The sequence below is a fragment of the Antedon bifida genome, chromosome 5, assembly GCF_963402885.1.
Source record: "Antedon bifida chromosome 5, ecAntBifi1.1, whole genome shotgun sequence".
NCBI classification, from domain to species: Eukaryota; Metazoa; Echinodermata; class Crinoidea; order Comatulida; family Antedonidae; genus Antedon; species Antedon bifida.
Window position 1 is genome coordinate 29,860,912 of NC_136230.1, and position 21,493 is coordinate 29,882,404.

At 35.0% G+C, this 21,493-nt stretch overlaps 1 protein-coding gene across 1 annotated transcript; it reads left to right on the forward strand.

Annotated features, from left to right (window-relative positions):
- The first annotated feature begins 1,418 nt into the window (after positions 1-1,418).
- LOC144843495 (sacsin-like) lies at positions 1,419-19,910 on the forward strand. Its single transcript, XM_078700282.1, has 5 exons — positions 1,419-1,490; positions 2,472-2,560; positions 2,907-3,177; positions 3,637-5,169; positions 5,567-19,910. Exons 1-5 carry the CDS (start codon positions 1,463-1,465, stop codon positions 19,705-19,707), a joined length of 16,062 nt encoding a protein of 5,353 aa, XP_078556408.1. The 5' UTR covers positions 1,419-1,462; the 3' UTR covers positions 19,708-19,910.
- The last annotated feature ends 1,583 nt before the right edge of the window (positions 19,911-21,493 follow it).

Here is a 21,493-nt window from a genome sequence, read left to right on the forward strand (position 1 = left end):
AATATCTTTAATCATCCAATGAAAGACAAGTGTTATTTTGGAAATTCCCAGTAAAAAAACCCATCTTACGTGGCCGGATACCATTCGCCTGTTAATTAAGTCACGTGATTCCGACTATTGTATGAAGATGAACAAACAGGAAGCAGGCTACATTATTGCTCCACTCTACACGAAGATGGAAGGGTGCATCAGGTGGTTATAGCCCAAAGAAAATGTGAAGAAGTCCAATTTACAGATATTTACTACAGGTTGGTACGCCCATTTATCACACTTATTTCGGCCAAAATCTAATCATATAGGGCTGATATTTTGATCAAGTAGGGCTATAATAATCTTATACAAACATATTAATATTGAATGATCGATTTTTTAGTCTATTCCAAAATAAATTATAATGATAATGCTGTGTGTGGTGGGATCATTTGGAGTATTTATTTTGGTTCTTTTGTCATTTCCCATTGACATGCTTTCTGCTTGTTTGGTTCTATTGTGTTCAATCAGAAAAGGAGTTATTTTATATTTATATTGACATTTATGAGCCACGAACCGTCACCAGGCTACAAAAACACAATACAGTACATATTTAGTACATAAATAGGCCTAGGCCTAATTCTTTTCTTTTACGGATCAGCTTGTTACTTGAGAAATTAATATAGTACTAGTAGATACATGTTAGTGGTTGCATGAAAAATGGATACAAATTAGTTGGAAATTCCCAGTCAAAAAACTTAATGTTCATAAGGTAGGCCAAATCATTTTGGCTGAGTAATTTCCGCCGCTGAGGTATGACACGCCCTAAGTGTCATAATTTACCAGCCTCCTAACAGGAGCCATGGATCAGAGGATAATAATTTACCCGATTACTAATTTATAGCCTAGTATAAATACTCTGTCTCCCTCGTGTGCTAACAAAAATTGCTGTCAGACCATGGCTATACGTACAACAGTGGGTTTTCACTGATCTTGCTTCTAGGAATTGCTTAAGCATACGGCTGGTTGCTGTCAAGGGGAAGGTATGAAAATAGTAAATGTGGAACTACCAATTGTAATGATATCACATTACAAGTGACTGAACTTACAGGTTCAACAGGTCCACACACCTTACTGGTATCTAGGTTAGCTATCCTCATAGCCATTACAACCACATACCAGACGTATTAGTAATGATAACTAATGTCTCATAACCACTTGCTATATTGCTGAGCTACAATAAACATCTACCAAACCAAACTAACGTCTTCGTTCATTTATATATTATATTGTTGTGTACAAACAAAGACATAACATCACACCAATTTTTCATTTAATTTAACAACACAACGCCACCTTCTATTTATGAAATGGAGTAAATGTGAATGCACAGCTTTAGTTACGGAATCACCATGAATAACTATATGAATGTTTTTAATCACAATTATAATTATTTACCATAGGATCTGGAATTGAATAGCAAATATTATTCATGATGTCTGATGAGGATGAAGGCGAAGGTAAGTAAACCGACAAACAATTATGAAATGATATGAAGAAATGGAGGTCACCTTGACCCTTTGATATTATATTGTTTCCCTGAAAAAATTTACATTTTTGTTTAATATGCCATTTTAATGTCACATAATAGTTATTCACTTTTATTAAATTTGATCGAAAAGAAATACTTTAAAGCAAAAAATAGTCATATTGACTGGAAGTCAATGGGTTTTTGATTGAATTTAACCGTTTATTTTGTCTTTTTATAAATAAGTGAAAAACTTATATTTAAAGTGTTTTTTGTACAAAGGTGATTAGATTTATCAAAACTGCAAAATGACCTTTTTAAGGTGTTTTTATTATTATTTTTTATTCATTTTTCGTTTGTTTTTGGGTGACACTACATCTTTAAATTGACATGCATGTATTAAAAAACAAGATGATGAGATAGTGGGATAGTATCCATGATTTTTAAACGGGGGAGCGCTGACATGATATTAATAGTTTGTCAAAAAGTATTTCATAATCAGTGCTTGTTGATAATGTAATTTTAGCTGTCAAAAGAGGCAACTTAAGAGCTATTCCTGTATCCGCCGCCTCTGTAAGTATGCAGTAAAGACAGAGAAGTTCCAACATACACAACTGGGCCAAGATGCACAAAGTGTTTCAAATCAAGTCAAATCAAATCATTATTTTCGTCCTCAATAGGAAAATATTTACGGTGTATTTCATAGTACAGTACATCAAAATAATTTAAAACATTTCAAGGCTAAAAGATATTATTTATAAGTATTTAAGAACACTAAATATTAAACACTTACTTTAATATATTATGAAAAAGGAAATAAATACTGTTACACCGAAAAACATCTAGGCCAAAAAAAACCCATTTTTTATTTGGAATGCAACTGATAATTTAAGTCGCTATAACATTTCTATCGCATAACTTATTTATACAGGATAAAAAAGAAAAAATCTTTAGGTTTGTTTTTTTTTCTTAGATAATTTTACTTTTGGCCAAAGAGAGCCGCCATTGGTAGATTATGTCAAGCAAATACTTCGAAATTACACAGGTGGTCAGTTGTTAAAGGTAAATGGAATTATCACTTATTAGCAATAATCCATAATATTTATAAAAAAAATCAATTACAGTAATGTACTTTTGATATGGGTGGCAATATTCTCACTCAGGAAGGATAAACTATATTTAAGCTCTGTCTACACTATCTCCATTGTTTGACAAAAAAAAAGTGTGATGTTACCCAAATTTGGTAGTGTTATGAACAAATATGGTAGTGATATGACATCATGTCCATATATGGATGGGCATATCATATACACATTTTTTGTCACATAAAGTTTGATAGTGTAGACAGAGCTTTGATATGTTGTTTATTTATGTTTCGATGTAGTTTTATAATTATTTTTATATACAGGAGTTGACACAAAATGCAGATGATGCTGGTGCTGCGACAATCAAATTTTTATATGATGGACGACAGCATGGTACGGATCATCTGTATCCCGTAGATGGAATCGGCGATTTATCACCTTACCAGGGACCAGCTTTGTGTGCGTTTAATGATGCAACATTTCGAAAGAATGACTGGAGTAGCATACAGAATTTGTCGAGATCTGGAAAGAAGGACGATCCAACGAAAGTTGGTCGCTTTGGAATGGGATTTGTGTCCGTATATCATTTGACAGGTATTCTATTGCAACCATGTGTGTCACATTATAATTTTTAATGTTGTTGCTGTATGCATGTGCCCTAAAGACTTTCAAATCTTCATTTACATAATTACAATTGTTCTATTCTTTTTCTATTGCTCTAAATTTACTTAAATGTATCTTCCATAACATGAGGTGCGTTTATGTACATAGTTAGAACATGACATGTTCATTTTTTTATATGCCTTTAATCATCTTTTTGGAATTGCTGCTATAAATGATGATTATTATTATTTTATTGAATCTAATTGAATGAATTATTTCCAAATGTGCATGCATGTACTGTATCGTACAACTGTGAGAGAGCGATAGAAATAAACTTATGGTTTCTTATCTTGTTGGGTAGTGGTACTCTTTTAACATTGGAAAAAATGCTCAGAATTTTTTACATTTTTTTTCTGAAGAATATGAATACATTTTTTTATAAACTTTCAGATATTCCAAGCATTGTCAGTGGTAATTTTCTTGCATTTATGGATCCTAGTGAGACATTGTTTATACATGAAGGTAGAATACAGCGGGGCCGGCAATTTCACAAGAGCAGTGATGTTTTCAAAGATAGTAGATTCTCAGACACATTTGCACCATATAAACATCTGTTTAACGATCATCCAGGTCTAGTAGAAGGAGAGTCTTTCTCAGGAGCAATGTTTCGCTTTCCTCTTCGAAATCGACCATCCGTAATTTCAGAAAAGACGATAAATGGTGAAGAAGTAAGAAAACTTTTTCAATTGTTTGTTGAAGATGCAAAAATACTACTTCTATTTCTGAAGAACATAAGTAGTATATCTGTTGGAGAAAGATTCACTGAAATGGAAAAACCGTTATTTTCTGCACGATTATCAGCTGCAACTAATAACTTAGTTAAGGAAAAGAGGGAAGAAATACTATCATCCATAAGAGGTTGTAAACAGCACAAACAGCAATTCTTAACAACATTTCCGATGAATATTCATGTAGAAGAACTACGTGAGAATTGTGTGGCAGCTTCAGAAGACAAATGGCTTGTGAGTGTTCATTTAGCTGAACTACATGCAAACTCTGAAATGTTGACATTAGCAACAGAACATGATCGACTTCCATTGGTTGGTATTGCCATGCAAGTTTTCACAAGCAATGTAGTGAAGGCAATTGAGGGAAGGACATTCTGCTTTCTTCCACTCCCAGCAGAGGAGAACTACAGTGGGTTACCAGTACATGTCAATGCAGATTTTGGTGTTAGTGATGACCGTCGCTCAATCAAATGGCCCCTTAGAGATCGTAATGATAAGATGTCTAAATGGAATCAGCTACTACTTAAGGAAGTTGTTCCAAAAGCATATACAGAACTCATTCAAAAAGCCATTGAGCTGCATAAAACAGGAAACATTTCTCTTGATTGTGTCTATCAGACTTGGCCTGACATGCAAAAGGTTACTTATCCCTGGAATGAGTTCATGTGCCCTGAACTTTTTAAGATGTTACTGAAGGAAAAAGTTTTCTTTACTGAGGCATGTAATGGTACTTGGATAAATATTGACACTGCAATATTTGATCTTCAAGAAGGCGTTCCAGAAGAAACACAACACCTTATTTTACAGCTTCTTTTGGAGCAGAAGAAACCAGTTGTCTCCATTAAAAACTATCCAAATGTCATGAAGGCAGTTGAGAATAATTTCAGAAAACACCATATTATCACTCCTAAACTTGTTCGTGACACTCTACGTTGTGTTTCTTTAGGCAACCTTACCAGTCAAGAAAAGATCAATCTTTTAGAGTACTTACTGGCAGATGATGATTTCAATGATCTGCAAGGATTTGAGTTGCTGCCTCTCGCCAATGGATCGTTTTGTAAGTTTGCATCTGGAGAAACTAATGTGATTTTCTCTGTATCAAGTGAATGCTCAATGGATCTGTTACCAGGTTTAAGCCACAAATTCATTCAAGAGGATCTTAAAGTTTCATTGAAGAAAAAGATCACAGATGGAGGTAAGTTAATATTTCTGTTCCACAATCCCGCAAAATAGCTGAGACACTATTTTAACTTGCTATTGTTCTGTTTTGTGTAATTAGATGTTTATAGCGAGGTTTTCTTGCAGATTTTAATTAACTTCAAACTCTTCCTGTAGAACAAATGCCTGTTTTCAAAATGATACCATTAATATTCATTGACAATTCATTAAAAAAATTGACTACTTTTTTGCCAAATTTAGCTCAAATGTGATAAAAGCTGACATAATAAGCTTGCTGACAGTAGGCCTGTGTTCACCTAAACAATATTATTTTGCCTAATAAAAAACATACAATGCATTGGTTGGTGAGTGATTTCAAAATAGGGTTTTCTTAATTACACATTCTGAATTCTATTTTCTTTTCATTATTTCAGGTATAAAACAAGTTCGTGAACTAAAGCCAAATATTATTCCAACTTTAATCAAAGAAGCATTGCCACGTAATTGGTTAAACAATAACTGTGTCATTTGGAATCCTGGCAAATATGGTGAGCCTCCACTCAGCTGGCTTGAAAAATTCTGGACCTTCCTTCAAAGATTCTGGAATGACATCCACTTATATGAAGGCATTACCCTTATCCCTACCAATTTCCGTCAAAATCATAACAAAATTGAGTTAGTAAGGTTTCAAAGAAAATCACGACTTGTTTTATTAAGTGACAGAGATCCAAGTTTTGAAAATCTATTGACAAAACTCCATTTGATTCCTGTTAATCCAGAGGGTGCAGATTTTGCGATACTTCCCCCATCCAAAGGGCAGCAGCTGTACTTCCATAAGGTATTACCAAAAGACATCTTGCGCATTTTTATTGAAGATGGAACCAGCCAAAAGTTCAAAGATTATGTTGATAAGCTTCCTGCAGATCATGTGCAGTTGTTAAGGACATTTTTAAAAGACATCCCACATAAGATGGAGTCTGAAGAAAGGAACATTTTGCTCAACATTTCTGTCTTTGAAAGAGCAACACATGTCTTCAGAAGCCCTGCTAATAGGTTTCAATCAGCTGTTGCCAATGGAAGTGAACTTAAGACTGTGAATAAAAATGACCTTCCACCATTCGGTTTTCCAACAAAAGATATACTTCTTGACATATCTGATGAAGACTCAAGTATTTTAGCTTCTAGATTATGCCTTCAGTCATGTCCAAGAGAGGAAGCATTGTGCCAAATGATTCAATGTACAGAGAAGGACCACGATTTGAAGTCACTCATCATTTGGATAATGGAAAGGTGGCATGAACTGAGAAGCTACTACAAGCAGAATATTATCAGCGAAATTGAAAAGAAACCATTTATCCCAATGCAAAATGGGGATCATAAGAGGCCATCAGACTGTTTTGATCCATCAGATGAACTTTTAACCAAGCTTTTTAGAGGAGAAGATTTATTTCCCACAGCACCATTTGATCGTAACTATAGGGAAATCCTTCTACAGCTTGGATTAAAAACATGCCACAAAGTGACAAGTAGTGACATTGTAAGGTGTGTAGATCACTTAACTGAACACCCTAACGAAGAGAGAGCATATGCTCTATGCAATCTTTTAGAAGTAATTCCACATGTTATCAAGAATGACAGACTTTCCAAACACCTTCAAATTCATCAGTGGGTTCCTGTTGTAAAGACATTGCAACAAAAGACATATCCAAAGGGTTTTCCTCTGTTTAAGTCAACTCATATTCTAGTGTCACCAAATGATGTGAAGTCTGTGAAACATGCATCTTTAGTAGGTTCGACATTGCCGCTTGTTTTGGATCAGTTTACTGAATTATCTAAAAGATTCTGCTGGGAGTCAATGCCTTCTCCACATTTAGTTTACGAACATTTGCAAAATGTAGTAAACTATGTAACTGAAGAGAATCAAATGGAAAGGAATGTAGACACACATAGCATTGAAAGTATACTACACAATGTATACCCAGTCTTACAAAGTACCATATTTGAGATGAAACCATTGATAAAGAAAGAAGACAAGTGGGTATGGACTGGACAATGTTTTGTTGCACCAACAAAAATGTCAATTAAGAAAACCAGACATAGCTTAGAGCCTTACATATTTGTGCTTCCTCAAGGATTTCTCAGCTACCAGCAATTGTTTAGGGAATTTGGAGCAAGTTTAAAATTTGATGATGAAACAAACCCAATGCTTAGACTATTTGAGGAAATAAAGGATTTTCATGAGGCTAGACAGGATGTGACGCATGAGCGCATTAAACATGATAGAGATCTAGCAATACAGGTCATTGAATCTATTATAGATTTGAACAAAGAATTACCAAATGCAGTCAGGAATCAAATTTTTCTTCCAGTATCCACGCCAAATGCAAATATCCTTGAATTTGCTTCATGTGATGATGTATGCTTCCCTAATGAGGAATGGCTAGAAGTTGAAGAATTTGAAGATATTAAGCTTGTGCATGAAAGTGTCCCTCCTAAGATATACCAACGTCTAGGTGTAACACCACTTGGTCAAAAGATTAGTGGTGCAATGGCTTTAGCAGGATTTCAACAAGCTGGTCAAAAGGAGAATCTTACTCAAAAGTTAAGGAACATTCTTGACAGTGGCTACACCGAAGATTCTATCGCAAAAGAGATGATTCAAAATGCTGATGATGCAGGTGCTACTGAAGTTAAATTCATGATTGACATGCGCACAAATAGTGAATTAAAATCAAAGCTATTAGATAAAAATATGAAGGTGTGGAATGGCCCTGCATTATGGGTTTATAATGATGCAAAATTTAGTGATGCAGATTTTGAGAACATCACCAAACTTGGCGGAAGAACCAAACAAGACAATCAAGTGCAGATCGGCACGTTTGGTTTAGGATTCAATTCTGTTTATCACATAACAGATGTTCCCAGTTTCTTGTCTCGAGGTAGTATTGGATTCCTTGACCCACACACAACCTTTCTGGACAGCCAATTGAAGGATAAGAGCAATCCTGGCATTAGAATCGATCTAAATAGAAGTACAACAACCTTGAAACGATTCAAAAATCAATTTCTACCATATCAGGGAATTTTTGGATGTGACATTCTTGATAAAAATAAAGTCAACTTTGAAGGAACATTGTTCCGTTTGCCATTAAGACAACACAACATGGGCGTTGAAAGTGAAATAAGTGATAAATACTTTAAAGAAGACAATGTTGTTCAGTTAATGAAAAATGTTACTGAAATGTCAGAGAAACTACTTCTTTTCACGCAGCATGTAACACAGGTATCTGTTTGTTATCTAGGACTTCATCAAAAGCCACAGGATGCTGTAAAACTGTTCTCTGTCCGAAAATGTCCAAAACAGTACTTGCAAGAAATAAATGGGTTACTGAAATATCAGCCAGAAGAAAACAAGTTTGAAATGCAGAACACCATCTTACATGAGGCTGCGCAGTATATTTCACAAAAGAACGGCACTGATTATCCATGTGCATTAACAGAAGTATGTGTGGAACATTGTCTTACATGTGAAGGAGCTGTTCGACTTCATAGTACTTGTGCTGAATTTGCAAACGATTGGCTAGTTTTCACTTGTATGGGCCAAACAAATTCTCTAGATTTATACAAGAAACTACACGGAATGACTGATACACCACGATTTAAGGTTCCATGTGGAGGAGTAGCACTTCCAGTTCAATCCATTCTTGAAGAAGGTGAAGTATTCTGCTTCCTTCCTCTGTCAATCCCAACCTCTGGTATACCTTGTCATATAAATGGTAATTTTGCTGTATCTAATGACAGACATAGTCTTTGGAAACGGAATACACAAAGTTACGCACGTGACGTCAAGTCTGATTGGAATGAGGCAATTATGATTGACATAATCACCAGAAGCTATGTGGGTGTAATAAACCATGATGGAGCTAAGAAGTGCTTTAAAGCTACCTCATTGTATGACCGTTGGCCAGATGAATCAAAAATTCCTGAGCAAAGTGAATATTTTCCTCTTCTAAAAGCATTCTACACAGCCATTGCATATGGAATAGATGATTCTGGAGATAAACCATGTGTATTTTATGGTGATGATAAATGGTTAAATCTTGAGTCAATCGCCATTTACAAAGCTACTGTTCCAAATAGCCCTATCACTGATGATGTGAAGGCAGTTCTTCAGATGTTTATTCCGTCTGAAAAGCATATGGTAGACCTCCCAGAAAAGATTATAAATGGATTTAAAAGAGTTGAATGTAAGGACTTGATTGATCAATACACGGAAGAGCGTTTTTTCGAAGAAATATTTTTCCCCAACATCATAAAAATCCAAAATGAGACTCGGCGGAATAAATTGATCATGCATGTTATTGACAATTCTAAGAATTGCCCATTGTACCAAAGACTTTTAAGGAACACAAATTGTATTCCAACTAACAGTCGTTTGGAAAAGATATCTAGTGTCGTACATCCATATGGTAAAGTAGCTGATCTTTTTGAACCTGAAGAAAATCGTTTTCCAATCAAGGATTTTCAGACAGACAGGGCACGAATGGAAGTGATGGTTGAGTTGGGAATGATAAAGGACGATTTGGATATGACAGACATTTTAGAAAGGGGCCATGTTTTTGAAGACAGCAAATGTTCAAAACAATACAGGATAAAGAAGATACAAACATTCATGAGTCTTTTGGAAAGAAAACGAGGGATGATCAATGATGTAGATCTTGATAAACTTTCCAGTTTACAAATATTCCCAGTATTGCCAAGACCAGTGGACTTTCCTAAAGTCTTTCCTTGGTTTGGAAATGAATGTGGGGATTTTGTGTGTGCTAAAAAGCTTTTCCCCTCAGCACACACAGATTTAGTATGCTTTGTAAGACCTATCATTGATAAAGTTGTTTTTCAAAATTGTGGAAATTCAGTTTTACAAATGTTTAATCTATCTAATCAAACATGTACACCACATTGCAATGATGTCATTCAACAACTAAAAGAACTATCCAAGATTGAGAATAAGTTCCTTGTAAGTAATGAATCAACTGTTCTCCGGCTTTGCAACAACATCTATTCACATCTTGAAAGAGGTAGTAATGAAGAAATTTGTGAGTTGCTTAATACTGATTGGCCATGGATATGGAGTGGGGAACAATTTGCCAATACGACTTCTGTATGTATTAATGAAGGCAAGGTTAATCTCAGTCCATACTTCTTCTCAGTTCATAAAAACTTACGGAAGTATAAGCAACTATTCGAACATTGTGCAGTAGCAATGGAACAAAGTGAAAGATTAAGTGACCTTATACAAATTCTTCATAAGATCAAAGATAACCATGAACAAAGTGTTCAAACTAAGGATGACCACAAGCTTGTTATTGATGTTTTACATTTTATCAAAAGTCATACAACTAAAGAAGATTTTGCAAAGAATTATCAGAACATTCTTGTTCCCATTCAGAGTCAAAATCTCAAATTAGTCTCACCAGATGAGTGCTGCTTTTGTGATGATTGGTCAAAGCAAGGTTTAGACATTGAACATGATGAAAATGTAGTACATCAAGATATACCAAATGCAATAGCTTCTTTTTTTGGAGTTATACCTTTGAGTAGAAAATTATCTCATAGTAATCAGATAGGGATAACACAGTATGGTCAAAATGAACCATTAACACAGAGGTTGCACAATATACTGCAAGACTATCAAGCAACAGATATTCCGAAGGAAATGATCCAGAATGCAGATGATGCAGAGGCTAAAGAGGTAAAATTCCTAATAGACCTTAGCGAAAATTCAAACAAAAAGGGTTTATTAGACAAAGGAATGGCTCTATGTCACGGCCCAGCGCTTATTGTGTATAATGATGCAGAGTTTACACAAAATGATTTTGAAAACATAACAAAGTTGGGTGGACAATCTAAGAAAGAACAAACAAACAAAATTGGAAAGTTTGGTCTGGGTTTCAATTCGGTTTACCACATCACTGATGTCCCGAGTTTTATCAGTAATGGTCGTTTAACGATTTTTGACCCCCAAAGATTTCATCTTGGTAATCAAATACAGTCAGGAGCTCCTGGAATTCAAATAAATTTCAGAAAGAACCCACAAACTGTGGAAAGGTTTAGCAATCAGTTTCAGCCCTACTCAAACTTGTTTGGATGGAATTTTCAAGAGTCGTATTTCACAGGGACCCTTTTCCGACTTCCACTTCGAACTTATAAACAAGTACAGAAAGGAGGAAAAATAAGCAGAGAAGTTTTTGATGATAACAAAATAAGAAAACTCATATCTACGTTTTGTGAGCAAGCTGGTGATATGCTGTTATTTACTAAGCACGTTGAAAAAATCAAAGTCTACCATAGAAGATCCTATGATGAACAACCAGAGTGCATTTGTAGCGTTGCAAGAGAAGGTACGAGAAAAGACATGGAAACCGCTTACAAGATTAGAATTACAGTAGACTTAAAGGGTCAAAGTACGAAAGAAGACTGGATCATTCAACCTGCTATAGGAACTAGTCATGCGCTACAATTAGCTAACAGTCCATTTGGTATAAAGCATGGGTTAAACTCACATGGTGGACTGGCATATAAATGTAACAGTAAAGAAAATTTCACTGGATTAGTGTTTTGTTTTCTTCCACTCTCTATTCCATCTAGTGGGCTTCCCATACATATCAATGCAAAGTTTTCTGTAGCTCCAGATCGAAGAAGTCTTCGCAAGAGGGGATCAGGAGATGATGCATCAATACATTCAGAGTCACAATGGAATGATGCTTTAATGAAAGATGTAATCTCAAGAGGATATGTTGTGATGCTTTCAGAGCCTACTTCAAGATCATTTATACTCAATGATGTATCGATTAACAATAAAGAAGACAGTATGTTTTCACTCTGGCCAAGAACTGATCATGTACATACAGATATCAATCATGTTGTGCATTGTTTCTATCAAGCTGTTGTTCATGGAATGGATGAAAAACCTCCAGAGATATTTAAAGTTAAAGATAACTGGTATACATTTCAGGAAATTTGTTTCCTTGATGAAGAGTTGACAAATTGTCATATTTTACCGACGGTAAAAGAGATACTGGAGAGAAATGGGTGTGTGATTGTAGATCTACCTAAGTACATTCGGAAAAGCTTCCTACACTCAAAGTGTTCAGATGCTCTAGCAGAAAATACAATTTCATACCAAAAGTTTTTTGAAGAACAGTTCTTTCCACATTTAGCAGAGTTACCAGATTCTTTGGTCAATAAAGTTGTACTGTTTCTGCTCAAACACAATGCCAGGTATGATTGGATAGATAGCAACTTGAAATGTCTTCCTTGTATTCCCTCTACACCTAATGGGATTCGGAAACGTCCATCTGAACTAATTGATGAATCTTGTCCTGACATTGCTCCAATGTACCTTCCAGAAGATGGAAGATTTCCATTTGGCACAGAATTCAAAGAGCAACAAATATCTAGAAAGCTACGTTCTCTAGGTATGTCGCATTCGGTTGTACCATTTGAGTATATTGTCGAACGATGCAAATCAATTGAGACTCTAAACCAATCTGGGTCAACTGAGGCTGTTACAACATGTCAGAAAAGGGCTTCTGCTGTACTTAAATATATGGATTCTATTAGTAAAGAAATTGAAGAACATGAAGTGCAAAGAATTGTAAATATCAAATTCATTCCAATTGAGATCCAAGCCCCACCTGATTATCCTGTTAGATGGGCAAATTCATTTGATTTATTTCTGACACCAGAGTGTGTTTATATATCAGAATTAGTAGACTGTGTTGGAGCTGTTGCCCCAATTTCAAAATGTCTACCATGTTCTAAGAATACCAGGGAAATACTGAAAATGAAAGTCGTTCCTAGCTTGATGGACATTCTTGAACAGCTGAAATATTTAGTTGTTACTGACATGACTGACAGTACTAAAGTTGCAAAAGTTCAAAGAATGTACAAGTGCTTAATAAAGGAAATTCAGATATTAAATTCCAATGAAAAAACAACCATCTGTGAGTCATTGCAGGATTCAGCGATTGTCTTGTGTAATGGAGAGTTTATGAGAATTGAACATGTCGCACTAAGGTGCAAACGAGAATTCCGGCCATATCTTTACAACCTACCATTTGAACTCAGAAGTTATAACGATATTTTTCAATTGCTAGGCATGGAAGAAGATTTTTCTTATTCTACCTTATTGGATATAAGTTATAATCTTCAAGCGAAGTATACAGAACAAGCTCTTGAAGGAAGAGACTTACGAGTGGCAATTGAAATGGTTCAAAGTATTGCTGATTGTAAATCTTGTGAGGACCCACGTCCAATTTTAGTTCCCGATCGACAAGGATATTTAAGGCCAGTCGACCAACTAAGCTTTTGCCTTCATGACACTTCAGATGGTGATATAGGAGAAGAAATCTTGTGCCATGATTTAATCCCCCAAATATTAGCAGCTTTCATAGGTATAAAAGATATAAGATCAAGTGTACTTTCGAAGCATGGATCAAAACTTAAATATGGTAAAATGTTTGGTCAGGTTCAGAAATTGACTAACCGAATTGGAGAGATTCTGAAGGGTTATCCTTGTGACGATTCAATATTCAAAGAGTTGCTACAGAATTCTGATGATGCTGAGGCAGATGAAATTAATTTTATATACGACCCACGTCAACATTCAGATACAAAAGTATTCTGTGATAACTGGAAAGAAACTCTTGGACCAGCATTATGTGTTTACAACAATAAACCATTTACAGAAGATGACTTAAAGGGAATCCAAGATCTTGGAACTGGCGCCAAATCATTTCATCCAGATAAGACAGGCCAATATGGAATAGGGTTCAATTCTGTGTACCATCTTACAGATTGCCCTTCATTTTTAACCGATGATGACACACTTTGTATTTTTGATCCACATTGTGCATTTATTGACCATGCAACTCAAGAATCACCAGGATGCCAGTATGATATTTCACCAAAGGTTAATGAAATGTTTCGAGATTCTTTGGCTTGCTTTCGTTTGGACTCTCTCAAAAACAAAGGGTCTACATTATTTAGATTTCCCTTGCGTACTTCAAGAATGAAGAATTTTGCATCAATAAATCAAGTACCAATGAGCCAAGAGCTATTTGATGGTGACAAAATACAAAGCCTACTTGACAATTTCGAATCGAATGCATTTCAAATGTTGTTATATTTGAATAATCTAACAAAGATTACAATTTCACATATTGAAAAAGACAGCCATATGAAAACAGATTACTGGGTAAAGGCAGAATTATCACCGGAAGATAGAAAAAGGCGACATGACTTCTACAACTACGTTAAAGAATGTGCCAAGGCATCAACATTGGAAGACATTCAAATGAAAGAGGTTACATATGAAATGACAATTTCTGATAAGTATGGTAAAAGACAAGTATGGTTAATCAATCAACGGATAGGATCGACTGAAGAGATTCCTGCATCCATATCATGTGCTTATGATGAAGGAAGTTTGAAACTATTACCACGTGGTGGAGTAGCAGCATGTATATCTCATAAATTGTCATCACCAGGTACCTATTGCTTCCTACCACTTCCAATACAAGTAAAACTACCTGTGAGTATAAATGGACATTTCAGTCTTGATCCAAGTAGGCGGGATTTATCAAATATAACGCAAAATAAAGAGTGGAATGAATATGTTAAATGTCAAGTAATTGCCCATTCCTATTCTCAACTGCTCAACAAATTAAGAGATGGATGCTTTGCCTCTGACAATGGCAGTGCATCACAAATCACCTGCTCTTCTGGGGAGATGGCTAAGAAGATGGAATTCTATTGGCAATACTTTCCAGATATACAAAATGTACACACAGATTGGAAGCAATTGGCTACACAAGTATTTAAAGATATTCTTCAAAATCAGATGTTAATGTTTCCAGTTGTTCGAAAAACAGATGGATTGATCTGCAGTAAGCAAGAAACAGACAACATAGATGTTGCTTATTTATTGAAATGGCTTCCTGCAATTGGAACAAATGATAAAAAGGTATACTTTTGTCCAGTCAACAAACCTGTGTTTGCATTAAAAAAGTTGCTGTTTGGTGAGGAAGAAGATATTCTACCTCTAGCTATTCTGCAGCATATATACTTTAATATTACAACTGTACCAGGTACTGTCTACAATGGTCTGATCGAAGTAGGATCACAGGCTGCCAAACACCAAATAAATCCAGTTGAGGAAGTTTCACCAAAAGCTGTTGTTTACTTCCTGAAAACTGCCTTCAACCCGGGTGAACTACCTTGTGACATCACTAGTTCAAGTCTCCAAAGTGAACACAATTACATGAAACTGCTTAAGTATATTGATAAAGATAAAGAATTGCAAGAAGGGAACATTTCTCTAAATGGCATGGCATTGCTGCTCACACAAGACATGCAGTTAAGAAGATTTAATGAAACAGATACATATTTTCTATCCAGAAGATATACTTTGCTTCCAAAATCCTTGGATGAGTTTGTTCATAAAAAGGCTCAATGTCATTTCTCTTGCAAGTCTCGTGAAATAAAGAAGTTCACCATTGAAAATCTTGTAGAAAGGTTACCTGCCAATTTGGGGCCGACATATGAAAATTCAAAAGTTCTGTGGAATCCAGACAGTAAGGAATTTCCAAATAAATTTTGGATTCAAGATCTCTGGAAGTTTCTTAAAACAAAATTTGAAGATAAGAAATACTGTCCTAATCTTAATAATAATGACAAATGCGATCATATCAAACATCGTATGGGTAATTGGTCTGTGCTTCCAGTTAAAGTACCTACCAAAAGAAAAAGTTTATTGACAAGAATGCCGGAAGTGAATCACTATTTAATGCCATTTTCTGCAGCAGAATCTGTACTCCATTGTCCTATATCAGACAGCACTATCAAAGAAGCATGTGCAAAGTTAAGTCTTCCTGTTGTAGATAATGATATATTTCAGAGAAGAGATTTATATAATTATCTCTCTTATAGTATCTCTGATGACAGCGTCAACTTCATTAAACGTTTTATTGCCACTGAGGGTACCCCTACAAGAATACTGACAACTTTCATATCCTTGTTGGATGAAGATAACCAAGCCTTTGATTCGCTGGACCAGTACAACAGAAAAGAAATTTTGTTGTATTTTGAACGGTTTGTTGGATTTTACATAAAAGAAGAACATATCTACAGTTTAAAACGGCTACCATGCTACTGTTCGATTCACAACGAATTCATTAATTTGAGTCAGAACAAACAGCATTTTGTTCTTCATTCTGGCATTCCAAAGGTCGAGAAAGAAAAGTGGGTAGATGAAGCGAACGCAGAGTTCATTGAAGATGACCCTTCATTAAAAAAACTGTATGTACTTCTGGGGTTGACAAAATGTAGTGAAACAGACGTCTACAAAAGATTCATTCTACCATTGTTCTACAGGTTCACTGATAAAGCAAGAGTTAAACACATGACGCGAATTAAACAGATTGTGGATGACTCGATTGATGAATATTCAAGGATCAGGATGATAGGGGCCATGGATTTGAAGAACACACCTTTAGTATCCCACAAAGACCGACCGTTAAAATGCATACATGAATATTTTGACAATTCAGTTACAATTTTCAAACTTATGTTACAACCTGAAATGTTGTTACCAGAGCCATTCTGTACTTATGATTGGAAACAATTTATGACAGAGCTAGGTTTGCAAACAAAAGCTACACCTCAAATGGTTTTAGAATTTGGACGTAAAATTGAACAAAGGTTGAATAGATTTAAATTCAAGGAAGAGTCGGAGAAGTCTAAAGCACTTGTTAATTACATTGCAACGACAAAAGAACTGAAAGAAGATAAAGGATTCTTGAGTCAAATCCGTGGCATAGCATTTTTAGTGCCACCTTACTTAGATCCCAACCTGTTAACCCTTCATAAACGATATAATGAACCTGGTAAAGTTGGTGTTGCATACAATGGGGCTTTAACAAGTCAGAATGTACAACTCGCATGGACAAGCGCAAGTATTTTACCAAACTATGCCATTCCTTATGTGCCATACATGTTTTCAGACTTAAATATATCTGAAACACCATCAATTGATACTGTTCTTCAGCATACCAAGAACATATGTACACATCTGGAAAAAGAATATGACTACTTTAAAAGAACAGGAAGCGTAGCTACGTCGCCTGAATGCAAAGAAGCATTACATGAAGTTATGCAAAAAATCTATGGGTATTTTTCTGAAAAATGCAGAAAAAGTAGCGAAGATTGTACATGCATTGTGAGGCAATTAATTGATGTGCCCATCATGTTAGTTGATCATGATGAGATACTTACTCAAGTTAAGTACACAGTGAAACAAATAAAGACAGATCTAGTACTTGCACCATACATACATGAAATACAAGAAAGCTTTGTTCAATATATGGACTTCTTTAAACATCTTCGTGCTGAGGACAAACCTTCCATTTGGCAATGTTGTGAACTTCTCAGAATGGTTCATGAACAAGTTAAAGATAAATCATTTCGTGATAATCCAAATTTAATGTCCATGATCAAATTTGCCGTTCGCAAAATCTTCAAATCTCACAAAGATAAAGGGTGGCTGCAAGGTATTTCCGTGTTGTATCTTCCTAATCGATCTTATCAACTTATGGATTCAAGTACTTTGAAGTACTACGATAAAGAGATGTTTGAGGTTAGAATGAAGAAGGAAAATGACAAGAATATTCTTTTTAATTTCACCGAAATCGAATTAAACGATAATGCTATTATCTATATTGAAAACATGCCAAAAGATCTACAGCCTGGTAAATTCAGCACACAAGTGAAAGAGTGTATGAGTTCAAATCCCATGGAATCTGAATGTCGTTATGCAAATGAGGGAGTTTGCATACAACAAGTTGTTATGCAACATCAACTTCAATCTTCGGAATTCCATAAGGGTATTTACCGTATATTGAAACATGAAGCCAATCAACAGGGACTGGAACTTACAGACACAGCTTATTTTGAAAAACTGTCAACATTATTTCTAGATAATCTTACCATCAAATGTCTAGAAAATCTAGAAACCCATCTTCAGCAATCTGGAGAGAAAATTGAAGGAAGTACATTTGAACCACATTGCTTCCTAGAAAGACAAGAACATCATGCAACCATCTTTATAAGGCATAATGATTCGAAAAACATGAATTCAAGAAATTCAAACAACTTTGAAATTCTAAAGCTGATGATAGTAGACATAGTGTGTGAGCTTACTGGCGTGCTACAGAAAGATAGTATGACAGTAGCGATGATGATTTGTAGCGATGTAGATGATATACAGACATTGTTAAGTAGTCGTAATATTCAAGCAATAGATGAAAACAAATTTAACAAAATGTCATTGCCAGAATTGGGATCCCGTGTACCAGATGATGTTGTAGAATCTTTGAATAACCATCCATTCAATGATTTCAGACCTGGAGAGTATGTTGTATATGAGCGAGAAGACCAAGATGAAGTTTATGTTTATGCGAAAGTATTACGAAAGATCTCATGCAATACTTCAGAAAGCAGTTCTCTCAACAGGATGTACGAAATAGACTATGGGAAAGTGAAAACAGTCAGCACGTTGAGTTTATTCAAGTGGCTGTCACATAATTCTAATGAAACAAGTCAGGATGTAGGCATGGATTTACAACCATTTGTAGCCTCTGAAAATAACCCATTGGGTAGTGAAGACACTTCAGTACCACAAACCTATGACAATCTCGACGACACTAAATCCACAGTGTCAGACGAACTAGAAGAGATTTGGAAACTTGATGTTCAAGAAAGAAAAAAAGCAATCAAACGCTTGTACTTAAAATGGCATCCAGATAAAAATCCAGACCATGAAGAATTTTGCAATGAGGTATTTAAGCATCTAAAAAATGAAGTTGATCGTTTAGAAAAGGGTCTTCCCAGAAACTCAAGGAATTACGACACATCTGATTTTGGAACGTGGGATGAACCATTTAGAGGATGGGACGAAAGAGCCCGAAGGCATAGAAGTAATAGATATCATTTCAATTTTGGTTCATCATCCAGATACAATTTTGGTTCGTCATCCGGTTACAATTTTGGATCATCATCTGGATTTAGTGGTGGCGGTTATCGCAACTTTACATCTTATACCTCAACACCTAGCCCCCGCGACGCAAAGTTATCACAAAGTCAAGCACGCCATGACTTCTTTGCAGCCGGCAATGATGTTGATGGCAGCCATCCAAGTTATGAATGGGTTGCTTATAAGTGTTTACAAGCAGTTGAGAAGTCATTAAAAGCTGCTATATTATCAAGTACAGGAGGAAACTACATGACACATGATATTAGACATTTGTTAATCACAGTTGAAGGTATACCAAACTGCCCAAATGGTCTACGCAAACACGTCAATGAACTGTGTACTCATGGTAAGGATCAGAATACCGCACGTTATTATTGGGGTAATACAATTCCACATAACAGATATAGTAGTGAAGATGCCAACATCTGCATTTTAAATGCAGGAGCAATTTTAGACATGATGGACACACTTATTGATGGATAACGATAATACTATTATGTTTCTGTGAAAAAAAAAAAAGATAAAACTAAGAATTGTTTTGTTTTAAATTTGATAATTATACTATATTACTTGATAACCATGATTTATTAACTGCAAATGTACATCAGCCTCAGTCTTAAAAATAAGTATACAAATGATCATTAACAACGATGTTAGCATTTTAAAGTCTTTAGTACAGTAAATGATTTTCTTTGAAAATACAATGTTGGGAATAATCAGTGACAACTGAACAAGTACTAAACAATACCTTACTGTTTGTAAGATATTTAATTCATTTGTGCATACGCATAGGCCTATCTCTACTAAATTTTAATCATTTTGTGTATAATAGTATAACAGAAATTTGTAATGCATTATTGTTAACATAGCTATGTAGGCCTAATGTAATAATCAAAGCTAAACAATTTTAAATGATACAAGACATATATTTGTTTGGAATATTTAAGCATTTAGATTTATTAAGACTCAAAGACAGTTCAGGCATGCATATTATAGGCCTATGTCAGATAGATAGTTTTTTCCAGAACCTGTTTTACTCGCGTGCGTTTTGAATTAAATCATTGTTTAAAGCTGAAATTTTGTTCCATTGTAAATTAATGTTATGATGTATACTTAAATTGTTGGTTTGTGTATGTTTTTGTAGATTAACTGTTACTAGAGATTTAAAGAGAACGTTATTTTAGTAACGGTAAATGTCGGACCCCAAAACGTGACGTGAATAATTATGATTGTTTCATTCTTTATGGATATTGTAGAATAGCCCTAAATGTAATCTTAACATTATTAAAAATTTTCCACCTTTTTTATTTCTTTTGAGTGCTTCAGTACGTTTTAAAATTGTCAGGAATAATTGTAAATAATTTTCATGATTTTATATTGTTTTGTTATTATTTGTTATAAATAAGACCTTAATTATCTTTGGTTAATGATTTAACATTCATCATGTAATTTTTGTGTTTTATACGATATTTTAATCAATGGTTGCACGTGTGTTGTGTTAGTTTAGTTAGAGTACACTTTTAAATATATTGGTGTGGTTGTAAACATTTTACGGCAAAGTTACTTCTTTTAAATTGTAATGATAAGCGCGTATTTTCAAGTGCGTATTAGTAGAAATCGCGATGATAGTAAGCAAAACTGTAAATACTGTCGGTATAAGATCTATATTTTAGATACCAATAACCGTAAAGGAAAGTATGTGCATTGCTGTTTTTGTATTTTGTATTGGTTTAATGAGATCAAAGCGCTGTTTTCCGACAGCTGCATGCTGAATCTGTACTGATAATTACATTTTTAATGGAATAAAAATCATTACGAATCACACACATGTTAAAATTGTATTACTGATTGCTATTTTTTTTAAAATACAAAATTACATAAGTATCCCTAGGCCTATACCAACCAGTTCGTTGGCGATGATGTGACAGTAGTATACCTTAACTCTTACCAGCTCCAGAAAGAACAAAAACCACTGATTATTGATACCTGATCCCAACCATCTAAGAATATCTACCAGAAAATGTTTTTCTTTGGTGCAAAAGAACGATATTTGTAATCATGTTGATTGACAATAGGCCTGTCGACGAAAACGGGTTTAAATGTCGACGATTGCAGATTTAAAAGTCGGCGATTACAGATTTAAATGTCGACTATTACAGATTAAATGTCGACGACTACAGTTTAATGTCGAATATTACGGTTTTTAAAGTCGACGACTACAGTTTTAAATGTCGACGATTACCGATTAAATGTCGACTATTACAGTATT

Coding starts and splice junctions, on each gene's coding strand:
- LOC144843495 (XM_078700282.1), top strand. CDS start 1,463: ATGATGTCTGATGAGGATGAAGGCGAAG. Junction 2,561..2,906: donor CAGGTGGTCAGTTGTTAAAG/GTAAATGGAATT, acceptor TTTTATATACAG/GAGTTGACACAAAATGCAGA. Junction 5,170..5,566: donor GAAAAAGATCACAGATGGAG/GTAAGTTAATAT, acceptor TCATTATTTCAG/GTATAAAACAAGTTCGTGAA.